The 20749-nt window shown below is 46.8% G+C and overlaps 1 protein-coding gene across 1 annotated transcript; it reads left to right on the top strand.

The window, feature by feature from the left end:
- The first annotated feature begins 1333 nt into the window (after nucleotides 1-1333).
- On the top strand, nucleotides 1334-20735 carry LOC126546520 (uncharacterized). Its single transcript, XM_055062570.2, has 5 exons — nucleotides 1334-1678; nucleotides 6414-6525; nucleotides 14769-14863; nucleotides 19040-19143; nucleotides 20387-20735. The coding sequence occupies exons 1-5, from the start codon at nucleotides 1524-1526 to the stop codon at nucleotides 20731-20733; spliced, it is 813 nt and encodes a 270-aa protein (XP_054918545.2). The 5' UTR covers nucleotides 1334-1523; the 3' UTR covers nucleotides 20734-20735.
- The last annotated feature ends 14 nt before the right edge of the window (nucleotides 20736-20749 follow it).

The raw sequence follows: 20749 nt of genomic DNA, 5'->3' as shown, positions 1-20749 counted from the left end.
CAAGCATTCAGGACTGTGAAAGAACCACTGCAATTTATTCCCCATGCGCACCTGCCCTAATGAGACGACCCGGTTTCAAATCCAAGAACCACCTTCCTCCTTTTGTGCTGAGCTCCTTGCTGTCCGAGAAGCGTTGTGCTCTGTGGCCGCCTTTCCCATGGTCCCCACGGCCGCATCGTCATCCGCACTGATGCCCTCCAGGCGACGCGGCTTCTGCGACGTGTCAGTCGCAGCCCTGACAAATGCCAACAGATCCATCTTCTGGCGGCAGGCATCCCGCAGCCAATATCTGTCGAGTGGATCCCACGCGACCTTATAAGCTTCCAAGGCCGTGCAGATTCTGCGACCCGTCCAGCGGCCTCTCCATCGTCACTGCCTCAACTCTTTCACCTAGATGATGCCACCCTCCTTTTAACAAGAAAGGAGCACCTCCGGCGCCGCACACGTGCTCTCATACCTCCGTGTGCGGTAAACCTCCCCTGCGGTCTTACCCGTGCGGAGGAGGTTGCGCTTCGGAGGATCCGGGTCGGGGTTGCCCTCACTCCTGCCGTGACTAGGAAGTGGCCGCACTTTCGCCCGTTATATCCTCGTCCTGAGTGTCCACTCTGCAAGTCGCGAAATGCTGAAGCCGACATCCACCACCTGCTGTGGGTGTGCCCTGCACATGAAACCGACGAGGCTCCGGCACCTCGCAGCAGCGGCAGTCTCGCTGCATAATCTGAGCGATTACACTGCTTGGACACAGGGACCGCATTATCGATCCCTCCTGGATTTCATTAGGTCAGCAAATCTTTTTTCATTCATTAAATCATCCTTATTCAAAACCATCCCATACCCCTGTATGCCCTGAGGCATTTACCCTCGTATTAAAAAAAAAAAATTTGGCCACACTGCTTATCCGGGTGCCGTAGGCGTCAGCTCTCGCGAACTTCAATTAGTCTGGAAAGCACAACTTGCCTTCAATAACGCGAAACTTAACCAACACCACATGCACGCTGTGCCTACCGCGCCTCGCGATGAATGACGGTTAGCACGTATTCAAAAAACGCGCCAGTGCTCGCTCACTTCCGAGCGCTCGTGGCTAAACGTGCTTCGTATTGATCTTCGTGTTGAGCACTACACAATACGCAATCTGATTTCGGCTACTTTGCCCGTGAGGCAAAGCCGGTCCGCGCCACACAGCACGGCCAGGCTGGAGCCCAGGAGCCTGAACTCCAGCCCTGCTGTGAACTTACAGTTGTGCGTAACCACACACAACTGCCTCTTCTGCATAGCGTGAATACATCGATTTGCCGTACGTCCCACTTGCCCTACTCTGTAGGCGGAGTTCGGTCACTCTATCGCTACCGGCGTTCCTCAATACTCCTACGCAAGAGATAACTGAGGGCGAACGTAACTATTTCAGTAATATATTCTTGGTAGGTACCGTACTTGCTCAAAGTTACACTTTAGGCTTCAAGAAATGTGGTTCAGGGCCCCTTTAATTTATAATAGTGAACACGAGCTATTTACAAGCGCCAAAAATGCTCACTTCTATTTTCGTGCCTTGTAGGAATAATTACCTTGGCTACTTTTTTATGCAGATCCCCTACACAAAGTGCAAGAAATGGCAGTCCGGGTGTTCAGAAATTTTGAGCCTGAATTGCATGGCCGCTCATGAAAAGTTCTGTACATTTCGGTAAGCAAATTTTTGAAGACGCCGTCATGTTAGCGGCGCCAATTTCGCTCACACAATTTCAGTGTGTGTGTGTGTATGCTGTACTTGTGGCCTCCTTTTCAGAATTTAACAATTGCTTGCTAGGGAGCACAGTGGAAAGCGACTTGCAACTTTAGGGTCTGGTTATAGATCTGCAAATGTAGAAATTACTTCTGATCTCTCCAATAAACATGATTGTTTATAATAGCTGTGATATTTTGTGGTAGTGCATTATAATCGATGCTATTTAACTGCGAACTATCTTGCTGAATATTCTTAGAGCCGTAGACATAACAGTTTTCTTTGGGAGCTATTTCAGTGCCAGAAGGAGTTCTCACCGAATAAAAGTATCTATTCAGATTGTTGACCATCTGTACGTCTATTCCAATTCGGATATACACGTGACACATCACACAGCGCAAAGTAGCTTCCTAAGCTCACAGAGCACGTGATGCGTCTATGCAGGCAAAAGAAAGGGTACTCCAGCACACACACACACCTCCAGAGATTGATTGCGGCTATTATTGTCGTTACTGCGCGACACGTACTATATACATATTCTAAGTGCTCGTAGAATTGGCTGGTTTTTCTTCTGCCAGAACGCAGGGACATATAGATAGGATGCGTAATAAAACACGCGTTTATCAAGGCGATTGTATGAAATAAGCGAACGTTATGCTGTTTTGTATCGTGTAACTGCGCTCGTGTCCGTTTTGTGTTCCTTTTCTTAACAGATATTGTCGTCGTTGTACGCGGCTACACCTCGTAGTGCATGCAATACACGACAGTAATAGGCGTTGCTGTCTGTGGTGTTATTCGCGAACGGTCGTCTCGCTATTGCATAGAGCGATACGCAACGCCGGGCGCGCCATTTCCTGCGCCGATCTCGAAGGCGGTGAATGTGTGGGAAGGGTGCGTTCAGATAAATTAGGCCGAGCACATACGGCGACCGTTCATAATTCTGATTAAAAAAAAGATGTCAGTTTTCTGCCAGATCACGGATGACAATGCAATCTTACTATTGCGGGAAAAAATGTTGCCTACAGGAAAAAATAAAATGCGGAAGCACCCTATCCGTCACACGCGGTTCTTGTGGGTTTTGCCGCAGAAATTCACCTCGTGGTTAGCTTTCAAAGAATACTTACTCTGTGGCTCTAAGGATACTCAGCTGGAGAGTTGGCGGTTAAATACCATCGAATATAACATATTACCACAGAATATCACAGCTATTCTTCTGAGCTATTCTTCTGAGAAAACCTGCAAACAGGGAACATTACGCAGTATTGACGGAAGTTCAAAATTGTTTTTTCATGTGTGCTGAAAAAGAGCATATTTCTCAAATTTTCCAGCCTTTAAACTCGGCGTCAGAACACTCGTTGATGTATGAAGTAAATAGTTTTGCTTTTGCTGGGTGAACAAATCCACAGTAAGCGCTTACACTCTAAGAAACGTTTACACCCTTTGGAGTGCCCCTTCTGCCACACAACGATAAGCGTCATCTGCCTTGATGCGTTTCCTTTCTTTAACGCTGCGAGGCCGGTACTTTCCAGCAACGAACTGCATGCGCGTTATCAGCATGATAGCATTCCCGACAGGAAGGTAGCGCGCGCGGCGTTTTCAAGAAAGGTAACGCAGCAAGGCAGATGACGATTATTGTTGTGTAGCAGAAGGGGCACTCCAAAGGGTGTAAACTTTTCTTAAGGTGTATGATATGACACGTTGACGAATCAAGACAATTCTAGAAAAAGAGCAATCTTGGATTCTGCCTTAGAAATTTCCCCAAATCAAGAGGTTTGACATACACTGTCAGGATTGGGGGCTCAATCCCATCGCTCGTGATCCGTTGTCAAGATTGGAGTCCAGCATGAATTCGAAGGTAGCTGGCCCATGCCGTCGTCCAACTTATCCACGCTGAGGACGTGGATGAAGGGAAGGACTGCTTCTCATCGAGAACGAGGAATACGGGTTTATTTACAGTATTTACATGCAGTTCATCAGTCTAGCATGACTGCGAGAGAAAGTACGTCAGTCTAACACGACTGCTTGAGAGAGTGTGTCAGTCCAGCATGACCGCTTAAGAAAAATGTGTCGGGCATCCGCACAACAGCAGTTTTTAAACTATCGGTCCCCCCGTGATACAAGGTGACGCGAACGTTCGTTTAGTCATCGCAAACTAGCCGCCTCTCCGCAGGACGGTTTACACACACACATGCACAGACACACGTGTTCACGGTCCGACACCGACACCACACGAATTTCGTAGAACTCGGAGCCGTTCCGGGTTGCGCGTTGTGTTGCGTCTTGGTCGGTGCGTGGGAAGGAGCCTCCGTCGGCGTTCCCGCGGCAACTCCCCCGCCCGTAGGAGATCAGGTCCGCGTTGTCGTGTTGCGCACAAAGCCTGCTTCGTTGAACTCCTTCAGTCACAACGCATCCTAGCGACGGAGAGTGGAGGATGCGCGTATTGTTACCGACACAAAGTCGACTTAGCCACGCCATGGCTAGAGGTTGGCGGCGGCATTCCAAGATGAGGTTGCCACCGCTGGCGTAACTGGCTGGCAAACTTGCACTGCAGCTGGCCGTTCTTAACGACACTTAACAACAGCTAGCTCGTGTGTCAGGGGTATACCCCTGACACACGGGCAAAACTAAAGTCCTTTCCAGTAAACCCCTTTTGCTACTCTGAAGGACCCTTTGCAGAAAGGAGTTGCCCCGATGACACACGGCACCGCACTGAACTTCTTCAGGTAGTTCCTCAGATGAACGCCGCAAGAAAAATAGCGCTGGCTGTTAAAGCCACAAGAGAGAAAACATTCTTAAAAAGCTGCGTATTTAATTACACTTAGCTACTGTAGAACCTAAAAATATATTTTTTTCACTGTTGATGGCTAATAATGCTTATAGTCGTTTATGTTATTCGCGTTTTTGCGTTGTTAGTAGCCATTTAACTTGGTCCAGCAACTATGTGCAGCCGGTGTTTTGCTGTGCGTGCTGTTCATTTGCTGTGCGTGCTGTCCACGTTTCTGTCGTCCTTCTTCACGTCTTCGTCGTGCCTTCCTTTGTGCGCGCAGGCGTAACGCGTTTTATTCAGTATGTTATTCCAACAACTGTAGTTTCTTCTGGGTATTTACTGCGGGCGCTGATTGTCCAGTCTCCATCTTGCGACGTGAAAACACGACATGCGCGCAGCAAACGACGACGACACTGCCGGAATTCAATATGGCGGCAGTAGCGACGTTATGCGAGCGTTTGAGAGCATAGCTAGAGGAAATCTTCACTATTCGACAAATTGTAATACCGCTAACAATTAAAACATTTTCGCCAGGTAAAAAAATACCTATGGGCACCGTAGTTGTGTGGCAGGTTTCCTCCAATTGACGAGTTGTGCACGCTGTGTGCGAGAGTAACTCCTTTTCCGCTCGAAAAGTAGTTGCGCGCTCTCCTTTCCCGAAAAGGAACTTTGCCGGAAAGGAGATACTCCTTTGTCGTGTGTCACTGCACTTGAACGCCTTTCCGGTAGATGTCCCCTTACCTAAAGGACTTTAGAGTGCCCGTGTGTCAGGGGTATTCCAGTAAATGCGGGACCGGGCAGGCACCGCTGTTCATGGAAAATCTGATGCCAACTTCGGCAACTGGGTATGTGCCACTTGCACTGCTCTACAAGGACGAAAAGAGTGCCTTAAGTTTCCCCGATCCTGAGCGAAAGTAAACCCACGTCACAAGGATTCCTCAAGGACAGCAACCCGAAGCATTAATTAATTACCGCGCTCCGCCACAATTTCACTGGGTACATATGTTTCACTTTTAGCTGAACGCCTTTCACGCCAGTGCTACAGCGAGCTGGGCCATGAATGCACTGGGTATGTGCCGCTCTTCAGGAAACCTGTCGCCAAATTCGGACCCTGGGTGCGTGCCGCTGAGTGCGCGGCCGTCGAGGAAATAATTATGAGCGTTCACACGCACCGGCGCGCTAGGCTTATTGTGCCAAAATCCACGCGCGGACTCCTCGGCAGTGCTACTACATGGCGCAGCATGTCTTTAATGAAATGCGTTAGAGGAGCCCGATGGCCGCATGATGCGTTTCTCAGCGCTTGTACGCACCGGCGCCACATGTATTCCAGAGACCACGTGCAGCCTTCGTGGCAGTGGCGCCTGGTGTCGCGGTGTTTTATTAGCGGAGCGCGGAGGAGGAGTCTCGCTGGAGTACACGCATCTTGCATAACTAGTTTCGGCGTTGGCAGTACCTTGTGTCGCTATATTGATTTAATGGTAACGCATTACCGTCGACATTCATCATGAGATGGGTTCCACCGCTTTTGCTTTCTTTCTTTCTCTTTGAGTATCGGTTTTGTCGTTTGTCAGTTTTCATTATATGTCTTTGTCGCTGTTTCTTTGTTTTTTTTTTATGAACGAATGCTTGGTAATTGCACCGCTTCCAAGCACTGACTTCAGGGGCAACGGGCCTCGTCAAGGTGGCAAAACGCAGCTTTTCACCCAAGTACTCCCATTTGCATGAGTGTACAACATGTATGAGGGAATCTCTATAAGTGTACAAGGTGGCAAATAAAAAGAATAACTACTGAGACAAGACTTACAAGAGCTGAGCTGACTTATGACGTGTTCTGCGTGCTACTCCTTCTCGTCCTAAGTCTTGTACATGCTACTTATGTATTTTGTAATGGTAGAGTAATCTGTCATTTTGAAATTATGCTCACTTTAGTCGGTGGAGAGTGCCGGAGAAGCCGGAGGACCAGGTCCAACCGCGGGGTCCCGACAGCTCACGCGGTCGAGCGATGGCGGAAAGCGTCGGCAGCGAAGAAGGCACTGATGCGGTGAGCACTGGGGTCATGAAAGGTTCTTTTCTCCGGACAATATTATTTTCTTTAACTATTACGACTTAGCAATATTAATAAAATAATGAAGTCCTTTTGTATGCCCATGACATTTGCATTGTGCTTAGAGATGACAACGTTTATGACTTATATATTAACGCAAACGAAGAGTTAAAGGGTCTATACACGGTTTTAATCGTCAGACTTACAATTAACGTTAAGAAAACTAAATATGTTGCATTTCGCGCATGTAGCAAGTCCCTACCTGTTAAACGTTTACTGTTATTATTAAACCACATGGCACTGGATGAAGTTGCTTCATTTCGATATCTTGACGTGTTCTTTGATAACAACCTGTACTGGTAAAAGCACATAAGCGCAGTCTACATACAGCAGACATCGCGATGCTTTCACTCACACCAACACATCATTTTAATATAAACACCTTGCGTATTTTATCCTTTGCATTCATCCACTGTCATCTAACGTACGGCAACGAATCTTCTCTTGAATATCTCTTGAACTGATCCGCCAGCTACACAAACCTAGCGAAAATATACTCACTCATTAGTAACGAACCTAGTCTGGCTTTGTTAGTAAAATGAATTTATTGTCATATGATAGAATACATATAATAAAGATTGCCGGAATTTTTTTTCTTTTCTCAAAAATATTCTACCCCTTTAGCAGTAGGTATTTTACTCATCCTCTCGGGCGACGATGCGCCATACATTCGGAAAGTTTAATCTTCCTTCTAGTAAGAATATTTAGTCAGCGTTTGACTCAGTTTAGTTGGCCTAAGTTCCGCATTAACTGCGAGTACAAGTAAGACGAGGGAAACTATTCTTCAGTGCTTAAGAAGTGCTTCCTGGGGGTAAATCTAACTTCGCAACGTTACTGATCATATTTGTCTCGATTGCCATAATTCTTTAAACATTTGGCGATACACCCTGTAATTCATTGTGATGCTATCTTACCCATAATACTTTTTGATTACGGCTTGGAAATGTTCATATTGACGATATTTTAATGCTTTGTTATTATAAGTGCTTGTGTTTGTATTTACTTGGACATGTGTGTTAAACGCGTACATGCGAATTAAGTTATGTAGCCAGAACTTTTTTTCTACTCCAGACACTTTCCTTCTCAAGCATTCGATGGGGGCGAAATGCGAAAACACCCGTGTACTTAGATTTAGGTGCACGTTAAAGAACCCCAGGTGGTCAAAATTTCTGGAGTCCTCCACTACGGCGTGCCTCATAATCAGAAAGTGGTTTTGGCACGTAAAACCCCATGATATAAATTTTAATTCTAAAGCATGTATACAGTTTACTAGAATGAGGACACTAGAGAGTAATTATTTGTTCAGGTAGACATCATTTTGAACAAAAAAGCAATGAAATCAAGGGAAGCCGTTCACTAAATGATGTAATTAAAATAATTACCTTTTGAATTACAATTACGGAAGCCATGTATAGAGCAGTGGTAAAAGAAATCGCGATAGCAATCTTGTTTCGCGTTCGTGCATTTCATATATCATCGTGTGGATCAATATGGCTACCGTCAAATGATTTGCTACATTCACTCCAATGCTCACGCGGCGGCGTGCGAAGCGACCACTGAGTGACGTATAGTAGGGCGACGTAAAATGAAGCTACACCATTTCGCATAATCAAGCGGTCTTGGTGCTGAAGGGACTGTTTGTTCAATCAGGTGCCGCGCAAAGCAGCAATAAAAGCTCGAGGTACGAATGACGTGCGAGCAGCTTCATTTTCCACCAACCTTCTATTTCACAGAGGGGTTGTATGAAGCAACGCCTGCTAGATACATATCTACACTCATAGGCAAAGTTACACCCTTGGGAGTGTATCTCTGCCACACAACGATAATCGTCATCTGCCTTGCTTGCGTTTCCTTTCTTGAAAACGCCGCGCCCGCTACTTTCCGGTCGGGAGTGCTATTTCATGCTGATAACACGCATGCCATTCGTTACAGGAAAGTACCGGGCTCGCCGCCTTAAATAAAGGAAATGCGGACAAGACAGATGACGATTATCGTTGCGTGGCAAAAGGTTGTAATTTTGCTTAAGAGTGTAGGAAGTGTCCCATAAAGCTCCTCAAACAACACTCTAAGAACAGTTTACACCCTTTGGAATGCCCCTTCTGGCACACAACGATAATCGTCATCTGCCTTGATGAGTTTTCTTTCTTTAACGCTTCGAGTCTGGTACTTTCCGGTAACGAACAGCATGCGAGTTATCAGCATGATATCATTTCCTTTCTTCTTTTCTTTTTAATGAACCAGATCTCTGTTCCTGACACTCTTCAGGAAGTTGTTGTCGCAATTACTGTCATTGGCTAGTAGAAGAGCTGGGTCGGCTTATCTGTGACCTCAGTTACCAAAGCCAATGCAAAGGAAACATTTGCATGGCGAGTTCGAATTCCGGGTACTATCACTAGCGGCCATAGCACGCAGATCGCGATTGAGAAGCCAGAAAGGTTAACGCTGGCAGCTCCCGCGCATCCTTTGCTCGGGTAATAAGGCTGCAGAGTCATGACGGGAAACGTGTAGAGATCTCTTTTTTGGCTGTCCTTTTTGCTTGCGTTCATGAGTACCACACAACCGCGCAGAGGTGCAGGCATCGTTTCGCAGCCGCCGTCTACGCCGTGGCTGCGAAACTCTACTTTGTCAACCCACTCGTACAGTCAGCTAAGTGCTTTCGCCCGAATCACTTCGACAGATGTCATCATCACCATCATAATGATCATCACCATCAGCCTATGTTACGTCCACTGCAGGACGAAGGCCTCTTCCCGCGATCTCCAATTATCCGGTCCTGCGCCAGCCGATTCCAAGTATATAGCACCCGCCAATTTCCTGATATCGTCGTACCACCTAGTTTTCTGTCGTCTTCTACTGCGGTTCCCTTCTCTTGGTAAACATTCTCTGACCTTAATGGTCCAAATGTTATGTAATAGTCGCATTACATGACCTGCCCAGCGCCATTTTCTTCTCTTAATGTCTATTAGAATATCGTCTATACCCGTTTGCTCTCTGACCCAAACCGCTCTCTTTCTGTCTTAAAATTATGCCTTGTCAGGACTTACATAGAGGATATCTTGGCTCTGGCCGCCTTGCGAACCCTAGTATGACGGAAGCCGAACACGTTCGACACATTAAACGGCATTGGGTGTGTCGCATTAAGCGCCTTAATCGTGCAAAATCCGGCTCCTGTCCAAGACATCACTTCCACGTGTCAGCGCTTAGAGGAGCGGCGGTCTCTTCGTCTTCAACATGGCAGCAGCGATCCTCAGGTTCCCCATTATTCAGATCTATGTGCTCTTATTCGCACCACCATCTGCGAAGAGCTTCAAATCGAACACCTCAGGCGTTCACCTGCTGCCTGCGTGAACTTGGCCATCGCTGTAGACTAGGTCCTGCGTCCTGGTCATGAAGTCGTTCTAGCCGTAACATCCAGTCAGATCGCCAACGGAGGCGCTCTAGTCGCCCCTTCTTCCCGCTGTACTTCTCGCGGAATTCCCATTGCCGCTTGTCTCGTCCGGTTTTGAAGTGGCCGCGCCTTCTGTATGCTTGCAACACGACACCAGATCCTGTGATACTGCCCAAAGGGATGACTGTGGCTTGGTTCTTGGTTCTGACTTAACAGCCGTGCAGTCCGAAGCCTTACTGGTGCTCTTGACGAAGCACAAAGACTGTTTCGATAGCTGTTCCCCTGTGTTGAGCCAAACTTCTGTTGCTACACACCCAATCGAAACCGATGGTTCCGCCATAATACGATGACGCCCCTATCGTGACTCGCCGTCCGAACTAAAGGGTATTGAACAACAGGTTGCTGCCATGCTTGAGCGGAAGATTATACGGCCTTCATCTAGCCCCTGGGCTTCCCCCGTGGTTCTGGTAAAGAAAAAAGTGGCTGGGTTCCCTTTTGCGTCGATTATCGAGCGCTAAATAAGATCACACGCAAGGGCGTATATCCAATACCTCGAACTGACGACGCTTTCGACACATTACACGGGGCAGAGTATTTCTCCAGCCTTGATCTTCGATCAGGATTTTGGAACATCCCGATGAACGAGGCTGACAAAGAATAGACCGCATTCGCTACACCAGACGGACTTTATGAATTTAACGTGATGCCTTTTGGCCTTTGTAACGTTTCCGCCACATTTGAAGGCTTAATAGGTCACATCTCAGGTCTTCCAATTTGATTGTGATCAAAATGGAAGACCTGCCTCTGTTATCTGGACGATATTGTCATCTTTTCGTCTAACTTCCGCCAACATCTTCATCACTTAGACCAAGTTCTGAAGTGCCTTGCCAATCCTGCTCTCCTGATCAATACAAAACATGCAAATTTGCAAGCCAGACAATAAAAGTATTGGACCACGTCGTCTCAAAAGATGGCATCCAGCCAGACCCTGAAAATATTAGCGCTGTTCTCCAGTTTCCTCTCCCCCAGCAACAGAAAGATCTAGTACTTTTCTCGGCTTGACTTCATACTTTCGTCGATTTATACGCAACTTCGCCGCAATAGCAGCTCCTCTACACAAGCTACTGGTTACCGGTGCCTCTTTCACATGGTCTAACGACTACGAGTCGGCTTTTCAAGCTCTTAAGCAATATATTACTTCCGGACCAGTGCATCGCGACTTCGATGATCGAGCCCTCACCATACTCCATACTCCATACTCCATACTGACGCAAGCGCACAAGGCATTCGCGCACTACTTCTGCAACGTAATGCAGCCTCTAAAGAGCAAGTCATAGCATATGCCAGCTGAACACTTTCTCCACCTGAGCGGAACTACATCATTACAGAGCAAGAGTGCCTGGCTATCGTTTGGTCGATTCAGAAATTCCGCCCATACCTTTATGGTCGCCACTTCACGATCGCCACCGACCATCATGCTCTGTGTTGGCTGTCATCAATGAAAAACATGTCAGGACGCTTAGGACGCGGGATACGCCGCTATGAATTTACCATAACGTACTTACGTAATGGTAATGGTACTTACATAACGTAATTTACCATATGAATTTACCATAACGTACAAGTGCGGAAAAAGTCATGATGATGCAGACGCATTGTCTCGCTGCCCACTCTCGCTCTCTCCCGGTAACGCGCCCTCGTCTTCCCCACCACCTCGTTCCGATGCTACACCTGCCTCACACCAGCTCTCGATAACAGCCCTGGACCAAGTTACGCTTCAATCACGCTCTGTTTTCGTCTTGCATCCGCGGGCCGACTCCTACTGTCGAACTCTCATGGATCACCTTAGTGGGTTCGCCCAACCACCCAACAGCCGCATGCGACGCCAACTTCAACCATTCCGCCTTCAAGGTGGCGTGCTACACTACTACATTTACCGCCCAACAGGTCACCGGTGGGTCGCAGTTCTACCTCGCTGCCTTCGCCTGCGAGTTCTAGAGGCATTTCACGACAGCGTGTCGGCTGGCCACTTAGGCTTTCACAAGACTTACGACCGCATCAAGACCCGCTGCTTCTGACCTGGCCTATCCACAACGGTGGCCAAATACATTGCCTCTTGTGCGTCATGTCAGCACCGCATACGCTCGATATCCCCTCCTGCCGGTTTACTACCACCTCTCCCTTGCCCGGACGCAATTTTTTAATTTGTCGACTTTGATTTATATGGCCCCTTGCCTTTGACTCCCTCCGGTCACCATTGGATTGTCACTTCGGTCGACCATTTATTAACAAGACATGCCAAGACTGCCCCTCTGCGATCCGGTACCGCTTGTGAGGTCGCTGACTTTTTCTTGCCCTCCATCGTCTTGCGCCGCGGGGCTCCTCGCGTTCTTCTGAGTGACCGTGGCAAGGCGTTTATTTCCCAAGTTCTCAAGGAAGTCCTTCGAGCCGCTGATACCATGCACAAATCTACGTCTACCTATCATCTGCAAACCAATGGCCTTACTGAGCGCTTCCACCGTACGCTGTCCGACATGATTTTCATGTACATATGTCCTGACCACGCTGACTGGGATAAAATTCTTCCTTTTGTGACATTCGCATATAATTCTGCTATTCAACCGAATACCGGCTGCAGCCCTTTCTTCCTTTGAGTATGGACGATCTCCTTCCACCATATTCGACAGAGAATTCTTTTTAGCACCTTCACTTAACGCGTCCATTCCAGAAGATATTGCTGCCAGAGTTGCACGTTGCTTCAAATCACCCGGCAAAGCACTGAAACTACCCAAGCTGAGCGCAAACGTCGCTGCGACAACACACGCCGTGACCCGCGTTTTCACCCTGGAGACCAAGTCCTGCTTTGGACACCAGTCTGCACTCCAGACCTCTGTGAGAACTTCCTTCAACGCTACATTGGACCATACACCGTTGTGCAGCAAAGATCTGCAGTGAACTATCTCGTCCGCCCAGTACACTCCATCAATGACCGGCGTCGCCGGAATGCCGCAGTTGTTCACGACTCCCGGATGAAGCCCTTCACTCCTGGTTTGATAATCTCTAATCTACGGCCAGGCTGACCGCTTCCATGACGGCGGGAAGTTAGTGTAAGGACTATTCATAAACTTTGTCGGTTTCATTTGTACATAGCCGTCATCATCTTCCCTGTTATTCTACTTCTTCGTGCGTGAGCTGGGGCGTCGCCTTTGACGAATAAAGAGCGTTGACAGCTTGGTCGGTCTCGGTCTTCTTTTATATATATATATATATATATATATATATATATATATATATATATATATATATATATATATATATATATATATATATATATATATATATATATATATATATATATATATATATATATATATATATATATATATGTACCTGGGCGCCATCAGAAGACGAAGAGGCAGAAGACGGTTGCTCGGGCCGATCAGCCGTTGTCTCTTTCTTTGAATTTGTATAAAACGCCGAGCTCATCTAGCCTTCAAAGCGTGCTATCAATTGTTGGAGGCGCTGGTTTCCTTTTTCGATCTGGAACTCCGTTCCCGGATTCGCAGTACTCGGCATCGCAGTGCCGGAGGCAAGAACTGCGCTCATGTCGACAACTTCATGGCCTTGATTTCTACCTGCGAACGAAATAACCATGAATATCGAGGCTGTTTCCGGGCAAACACTCGTTGATACTGGAGCCGCTGTTTCTGTTCTTAGTGGAGAACTGTCCCGCAAGTTAACAAAGAATGCGATTCCGCTTTCCGACGTCTCCCTGCGTACTGCAAGCGCGTACCACATTCAACCTGCAGTGGCATGCTCTGCTCGCCTTTGTCATTCAGGACATATTGTACCTAGTCGAATTGGCCTCCGCAAAAGGCTTCTGTACCGTCGCAACTACTTAAGTGGTGGCCGTGAATGGTTGCTGGTGATTCCTCGCCACATACGCTCCGACGTCTGTACCTCTTTTCACGCGGATCTGCAATGCGCGCATGCTGGTGTACTAAAGACGTATGCACGCCTACGGCTTCGATACTACTGGCGAGGAATGTACCGCTTCGCTCGGCAGCACGTCCACTCGTGCTCCAAGTACCAATGCCGTAGGAGCCCACCTCACCAGATAGTAGCGCCGCTCCAACGATGGCCTTGTCCCTCCTGACCTTTCGACCGTATCGGCAGTGATTTGTACGGACCTCTACACACCCCAGATGGTAACCACTGGGTCATCGTCACTGTGGACCACTTCACGCGCTACGCCGAAACTTCAGTACTGCCGGCGGCCACAGCACGTGAGCTCGGCTTGTTCATCCTTAGCAACCTTGTCCTTCGACACGGTGTGCCTCGCAAGCTACTGATTGACCGTGGTCGTTCTACAAGTGCCTATCTTCCGCAAACCAATGGTATGACTGAACGCTTTAATCGTACTCTCGGCGACATGCTCCCCATGTACATCTGCGATGACCACACCAACTGGGACTAGAAATAAAAAAAAACTAAACTGAAGGGAGAGCTGCTTACCGTTCATTGAAATTTTATTGTTTCTAAGAACTTGTGAATGACAAGAAATGTGAACATTCATATCTATTTTACTTGATTCTGCGAGATCTTGGGATGCCTGACAACCGCTAGAAGCGCGCTTATTCCTTGAAACACAGACTAGCACTCGCCCTCCTTGGCTTATTTATGAGATACGTGTTATTATAGCAGTGAACGCGTGCCATTTATCAGCTATAGAATGCTCACCCTCATTTTTGTGCCTTTTACGATTAACAAACTTGCCTACTTTTTAATGCAGATTCCCTACACCCGGTGTAGAAATTGGCCGTCCGGCTGTACCGCCATCGCCAGGCTGGACCTGATGGCCAGCCATGAAGCCACGTGTGGCTTTCGGTAAGCAAGTATTTGGCTACGTTGCACCTTACCTATAATAGATATGTTTCTTTCTGTGACCTCATTGCTCTGCAGTTCTGGCCGTTGTGTCCTGAAAGAAAAAAGGAAGTGAGTAGCAGTTAGGCTGTGTATTACTGTCTGACAATCAGATGTGTGCTTTAAACAAGACAGGAAAGCTTGAAATTATAAGCTAAATATTTCACGACTTTTCATCCTGTACAGCCTGAGTAGGAAAAAGTAAGGGCGGAGTGCATGATTATACATTATTTAACACGCATTAAGTCATCGCGACATTGGTGAAAACGTAGTGTTTGTACACTTCCTGTATCGCAGTTGGCAGCGAAGTTGCTGAAACGTCCACGTAACGGAAAGATGAAAACGCCGTGGGTTTCGCCAGCATGGTGGCTTATGTGCCTCTGTTGCTGATTCAGCCACGACACAGCATAATCATAAACCACAGCAGAAATAGCTAAATTGCTGCTACAATACACCACCAAACATTTGCATCGCTTTGACCATACCACGCCGGCGTCGCAAAGGAACTGATATCGATGGCGACAGTCTCCTTCTTTGCTTCGACTCCGACCACTCTCAAATTCGTGCTTTCGCGCGAGAGAAGCATGTGACATTCTTTGAATCCACCCGCTTGGCGTTGACCACTGCCGAACTAAAGCCCCCTTTTTCGTCAAACCATGTACACGCATCTATACCTTGCGAAGGTTGAATGACACCAAGACAGTCATCGCCTCTCGGTGACAAGTGCGCGGGCCTTTGTGTGTGCATCTTTCTCTGCGGGACTTAGATGGAGAAATGTGCTTTATGGCCGAGGTCGAAAAGGAACCTGAAGAGAACTCTGCTCCCTCCCCCCAGCTTAATGTTGTTCGGCTGTTAGGGGCGGCGTGGTTTTATTTTTCGTGACAATTATTGTTCCTGAAACGGACCTTCCCTCCAAACAAGATAAAGATTTAAAAATAATATCATATAGGGTGAATCAGGTGGTTAATATATTTTGCACAAAATATCTTTTAGCACTTGCCGCTCTCAAACACAATACTTTGCTTCGTGGAGACCAGCGCAAGACAATGCTGAAACCTGTTATAGTAGTAGTTTTATAGTTAAATAGATGTCCATCGCATTGCGGCTACGACGTTAAAAATTTTAAGGCGGGCTAAGCATGGCAAAAGCATCACCACTGATATCCTGGCTCTTGGTACCGTGGAATGCAGTAATTAGGAATTCCGTAAGGCCACCGGAAAACCTTACCTAAGCTTAGAACTTATTGCCGTGCTACGAAGCAAAAGCAGTGAATATTAAGAGTGAGCTATTATCGCTAATCGATATGGTTTCACACATTAGCCAAAATCACCCGTAAAGCAGATCAGCTGAAATTTATAATTAATTTGATTTAGCTTTGATGCAACGTCCTAATAGTTTCCTCTAATGTGGAGGAGCCGTCTGTAACAGGCAGAGACGAAAGCGAGCGAATAGGGACGCGAACAAGGCTGCATTTTTTTTTATACAGCAAGGATCATTACTTTCTTCTTCACAGAAAGCTGACACTTGCAACGAGTTGAGCGCTTCTCGGTCTTCGCCCTCTGCGCTTCCTCATGTCAACACGCTCTCACTCAACAGGAGCTGTATTTTGCAACCTTTTAGCTGTTTCAGAGGCAACGTTCCGGCATCGTGTTACTCCGAGTTTCGGCTCGTTTTCTCTTGTTTTAACAGATATTGTGACGCTACGTGCTGGCATGTTCCAGATTAGGACGTAGTATTTATATCGCGGACTGCATTGACCTGATGATCTCGTTAGAAAGGAAATCGGTGGCCTTGCAGAAGCAGTGCGCGGTGAGGGCCGATTTACGCTCAAGCCGCACGCCGCACCGCCTGCCTGCCGCACGCCTGTGGTCGGGCGATTGCTCATTTCGCAGACTGGTACACACGCTTCAGTGTACACTGTATGTGCGGGCCCAGTGTACATCGATATTTGTGCACCAGTGCGCGAAATGTGCAGCTTTCCGCATGACCGCACGGGTGCGGCCAGCGGGTGGTGCAGCTCGAGCGCAAATCGGCCTCTAATCGTCCGCCCTAAAGCTTAGATAAATCTGTGCACCAAGTGCGCGGCCTGCATAGGAAGGACTCCGATATCGTCAGACCGGTCCACTGGTGTAGCGCGAGCTAATTTTCTCGGAGTGCGGTGGCTTCACCGTAGGCTCACTTAGTCCCGTAGAACCCATAAAAAATTATCTTTAATAGCAGTTTACTAACATATTCCTTTAAACATTCTAGTATCACTCTGTGAATAATTCGCCATCTCCTTGGATTGCAATGGTGCTTTAAACAAAGGGCTTGATTCGTGAGTGCGTCATATATCGACATTATTGTGCCTAAGCAAAATTCATCGAAAGTTCTCAAGTCACTTCCTACTCTAAATATTTTTCGGCGAACAATACAAGCTGTGACGTACTACATGCTCAGTACGCCAACAGAAAAAAAAAAATATTTTCATGTATAGTAATAAAGCATTCTTTACACAAAACTAACAATCCTTTTGACGGGAGTAATGATGTGGGTATTTAGGCAGGAGTTAGAAGAAAGTATGTTGGTGGTTAAAATATTCTTTATACAGAATTAAATTGGAACCCTCGTAACGGTGTACAAACAATGTTTCCATACAAAAGTAAGAATGACAATTTTTAACAGCGTATAAAAATGTTCTTTATACAAGAGTAAGGAGGAATACTTAAAACAATGTATTTAAAATATCCTTCATATAAAACTCAGAAGAAGTCTGTGAATGGTGCAGTTAAAGTATGCTTCATACAAAAGTAAGAAAGAAGTGTTTTGACAGTCTATGAAGAAATGTTACCATAATGTAAATTTAAATATATTGTCAGTAAAGTAAAGAGACACTGTGTAGGAGTTCTAAATAATATTATAATAGAGATTTTTTGCCAGGGATAGCTGATTTCGGCTGTAAGACACATTCAGGCACTCTGTCAGGAATCTTTTGTAAAGGCAGTATTTTTTTGCGCAGGTATTTAGCTTCGTATGCCGATTCTTCATAGCATTCTCCCCTATTTTCGCTAGATGAAAACTTGGCGGAATTTGTTATTGCTATTCAGCGAGAGCAATTTTGCGCTGCTGATAAAGCTTACCCATAAAACACGGGAGCATATGAATACCTTATTTATTGCAAAGGAAGAAATTAAACGACGGACGTTAATGGTAGCCTGCAATTGCACATAACATGTCCCCTTTTCAGCAAGTACGAACGTAGTTTTCTGGAGTTCATCGAGAAAACGATGGCAACACAATACAAACCTCGTACAACGCTAATGACAGGGGAGGAAAATGAGGGTTAAGATATTATTTGCAATGCTTCCAGTTAGCGCACCGTCAACGCTTGGCATACATCAAAATTGCTATATCGCCCAATATTACTGATTTTATACTCAATGTGAGTTTTTCTAGGACTCCTTGCATCCTTGCAGATAATGGCGGAATGGCATTGTGCATCACTTCAATAAATATTCTTTACAAAGGGTATAATTAATGAACGCAAACGAAGCATTGATCGCACGTCATTCCTAACGTGCTTCAATACTTCAATACAATAAAAGCTACGTGATTCGCCTAGGTCTCAAAGGCGACAGGAAAACTAGACTACCAGCTTCGTAGAACGTATCAAAATAGGGAATAAGCAACTATCACAAATATTCGATAAATATTTTTCAAACAAAATAGCCTACACCAGTTGAAACGTTCCATGAACGTCAATGATGGCGGGCGTCAATTTCTTTCTAATTATGAAATCACAGTAGTTCTTCGCCGACCCCCCTACGCACCCTCCCCCCCCCCCCCCCCCCCAGGGTATAGAAACTTTGTGTTTCGTATACAGACTCTAAAGCGGCTGGTAACAAAGGTTTAGCAATATTTCATCAATTCCAAATAACCGACGTAGTCAAATGTTGGCCGCCTATCACCCCTAAAATATTTTCTGCTTTCTCAAGATATAAACTTGAGGGTTTATTTGTATTTCTCAGAAAATCGTGAAGGAGGCATGGAAGGTGTTCGTGAGCTTCTAAACTCATAAACAGCTTCGCTGTAAAACAAGCTGGATTCTTGTTGGAACCTCAAAGATAATGAGTGGTGCAATGTTTTTTTTTTTGTATGCAGCCAGGTCCGTTGCACCTTCAAGAGCTGCGGCTGGCTCTGCTGTTTAAGCCAGCTGGCCGGCCACTTGGCGCATCAACACAGTGTCAACGTGGTTGCAGTTCAGGGTAAGTCAGTACAACAAGAAAGAGAACACGAACTGTATTCCAATGTAACAATTGGGAGTGATAACTTGCGCTGCATGTCACCGTAACATCAGCATGGAAACTGGCCTTTGCAATGCGGAGCTAGCTGTGCAGGAGTACTGCTCTAAGGTGCCAGGTTGACTAAGGAACCGCAATGCGTCGATTTCGACCCTTTAAAATATAGTAGTCATTGATGGACTTCAGTGCTAACGTGAAAAAACAATTAATCATAATCACATGGATTCAGGAAACACGTTAACGTGCAAAACGAATGTGAGTGAATGCTCTGACTTTTCATGTTCAGCCATTAGGAAATATGAAGGGGCCATCAGGAGCACACTGACGCCTACCCGTAAGGCACATGTTTTACACAGCCTCATCATGGCATGAACCTCCTCAGTATAATTTGTAGTTGAATACCGTCTCCCCATCTTACAAAGGAAGACACGTCAGTCTAATGAGAATGAAAAAAGGTCTCACACTTACGTGCCGCACACGACAAAGGATGTAGTAGCTCGTAAAATAAATCAGTTGTTTGAGAGCGTCTCCCTTAGGCGCCCGTTTCTGCGTTGAGTTTCGACGTCCCTCGGCGTCGGCGGTGTCCGTCAACGTATCCGAGCGAACGAGTGCAGCGACGATTGAGAGAGCGAACGGGGAGCGCTGCGAGGGATGAAAGACAGCGATAACGAAGAGAACGCGAGGAGAAAAGCGAAGGCGGAGGGTGCAGCGGAACAATTGAGGCGGTAAGCGGAGGAGCAGGGTATGGCGACACCGAGCGGGCCGCGTCGTTCTATGAACGGTAGATACGCTGGAAGAGGAGTTTATGTGCGGGGTCCCGCGTTACAGGATAACGTTTTATGGTACCTTCTGATTACAATCTGAAGCTATCATGTCGGCAGCTTGGGTTTGGGTTGTACTTAACGATTTTCATGACGCATCTTACTATGAGAAATTCAATTAGTTCAGTAAGGCCTGTGCTCCATGGTGAGCGACTGCATGGTTGCGGCTCGGAACGATTGTTTGTCAAGCGACGTCTGAAGCCGACACCGGAGTTTTTGCGACAAGGGGCCCTTGACACTATCGCGTTAAAAAGTGGCTAAGCACTTGCACGCAGCGGCATTACCACTCTCAAACATGCTAGAAAACGGCGGTGGGCGTTGTAGCTAGGCCGCGATGTGGTTCCTGATGCCAGTTTTTGCTGAGTGTCCTCTCTTGTGTCTTGCAGAGGACAGCGCGGAGCTCGTGTTGGAGGATCCCAACAATAAGGACAACAGCATGCGCATGGTCCTCCTGCTGCATCAGGAGAGCGTGTTTGCCGTGACCTACGAGCGGACTGGCCCCTTCTACGCCGAAGCCAAACTGAATATCGTCACACTGACACCTCGTTGTGACGAATGCGAGTTTGAGATTGTACTTCGTGGGCCCTCTGGTGTGAACTCATGGCGCTCAAAGGCGCTTGCATGTGACACACTCGAAGACACATCTGTTGGGCTCACCGAGTCATTTATCAGCAGGATGGCTCCCGACGGACTTCTAAGAATGGAAATTAAATTAACAAAGTCTGTCATTTAAGAAGGACGAGGGTATG

Source organism: Dermacentor andersoni, chromosome 3 (genome assembly GCF_023375885.2).
Source record: "Dermacentor andersoni chromosome 3, qqDerAnde1_hic_scaffold, whole genome shotgun sequence".
NCBI classification, from domain to species: Eukaryota; Metazoa; Arthropoda; class Arachnida; order Ixodida; family Ixodidae; genus Dermacentor; species Dermacentor andersoni.
The sequence above is the reverse complement of the archived record's forward strand: the minus strand, read 5'-3'. Positions and strand labels throughout refer to the sequence as shown.

Coding starts and splice junctions, on each gene's coding strand:
- LOC126546520 (XM_055062570.2), top strand. CDS start 1,524: ATGCTCACTTCTATTTTCGTGCCTTGTAGGAATAATTACCTTGGCTAC. Junction 6,526..14,768: donor GCGAAGAAGGCACTGATGCG/GTGAGCACTGGG, acceptor TTTTTAATGCAG/ATTCCCTACACCCGGTGTAG. Junction 19,144..20,386: donor CAACGTGGTTGCAGTTCAGG/GTAAGTCAGTAC, acceptor TGTGTCTTGCAG/AGGACAGCGCGGAGCTCGTG.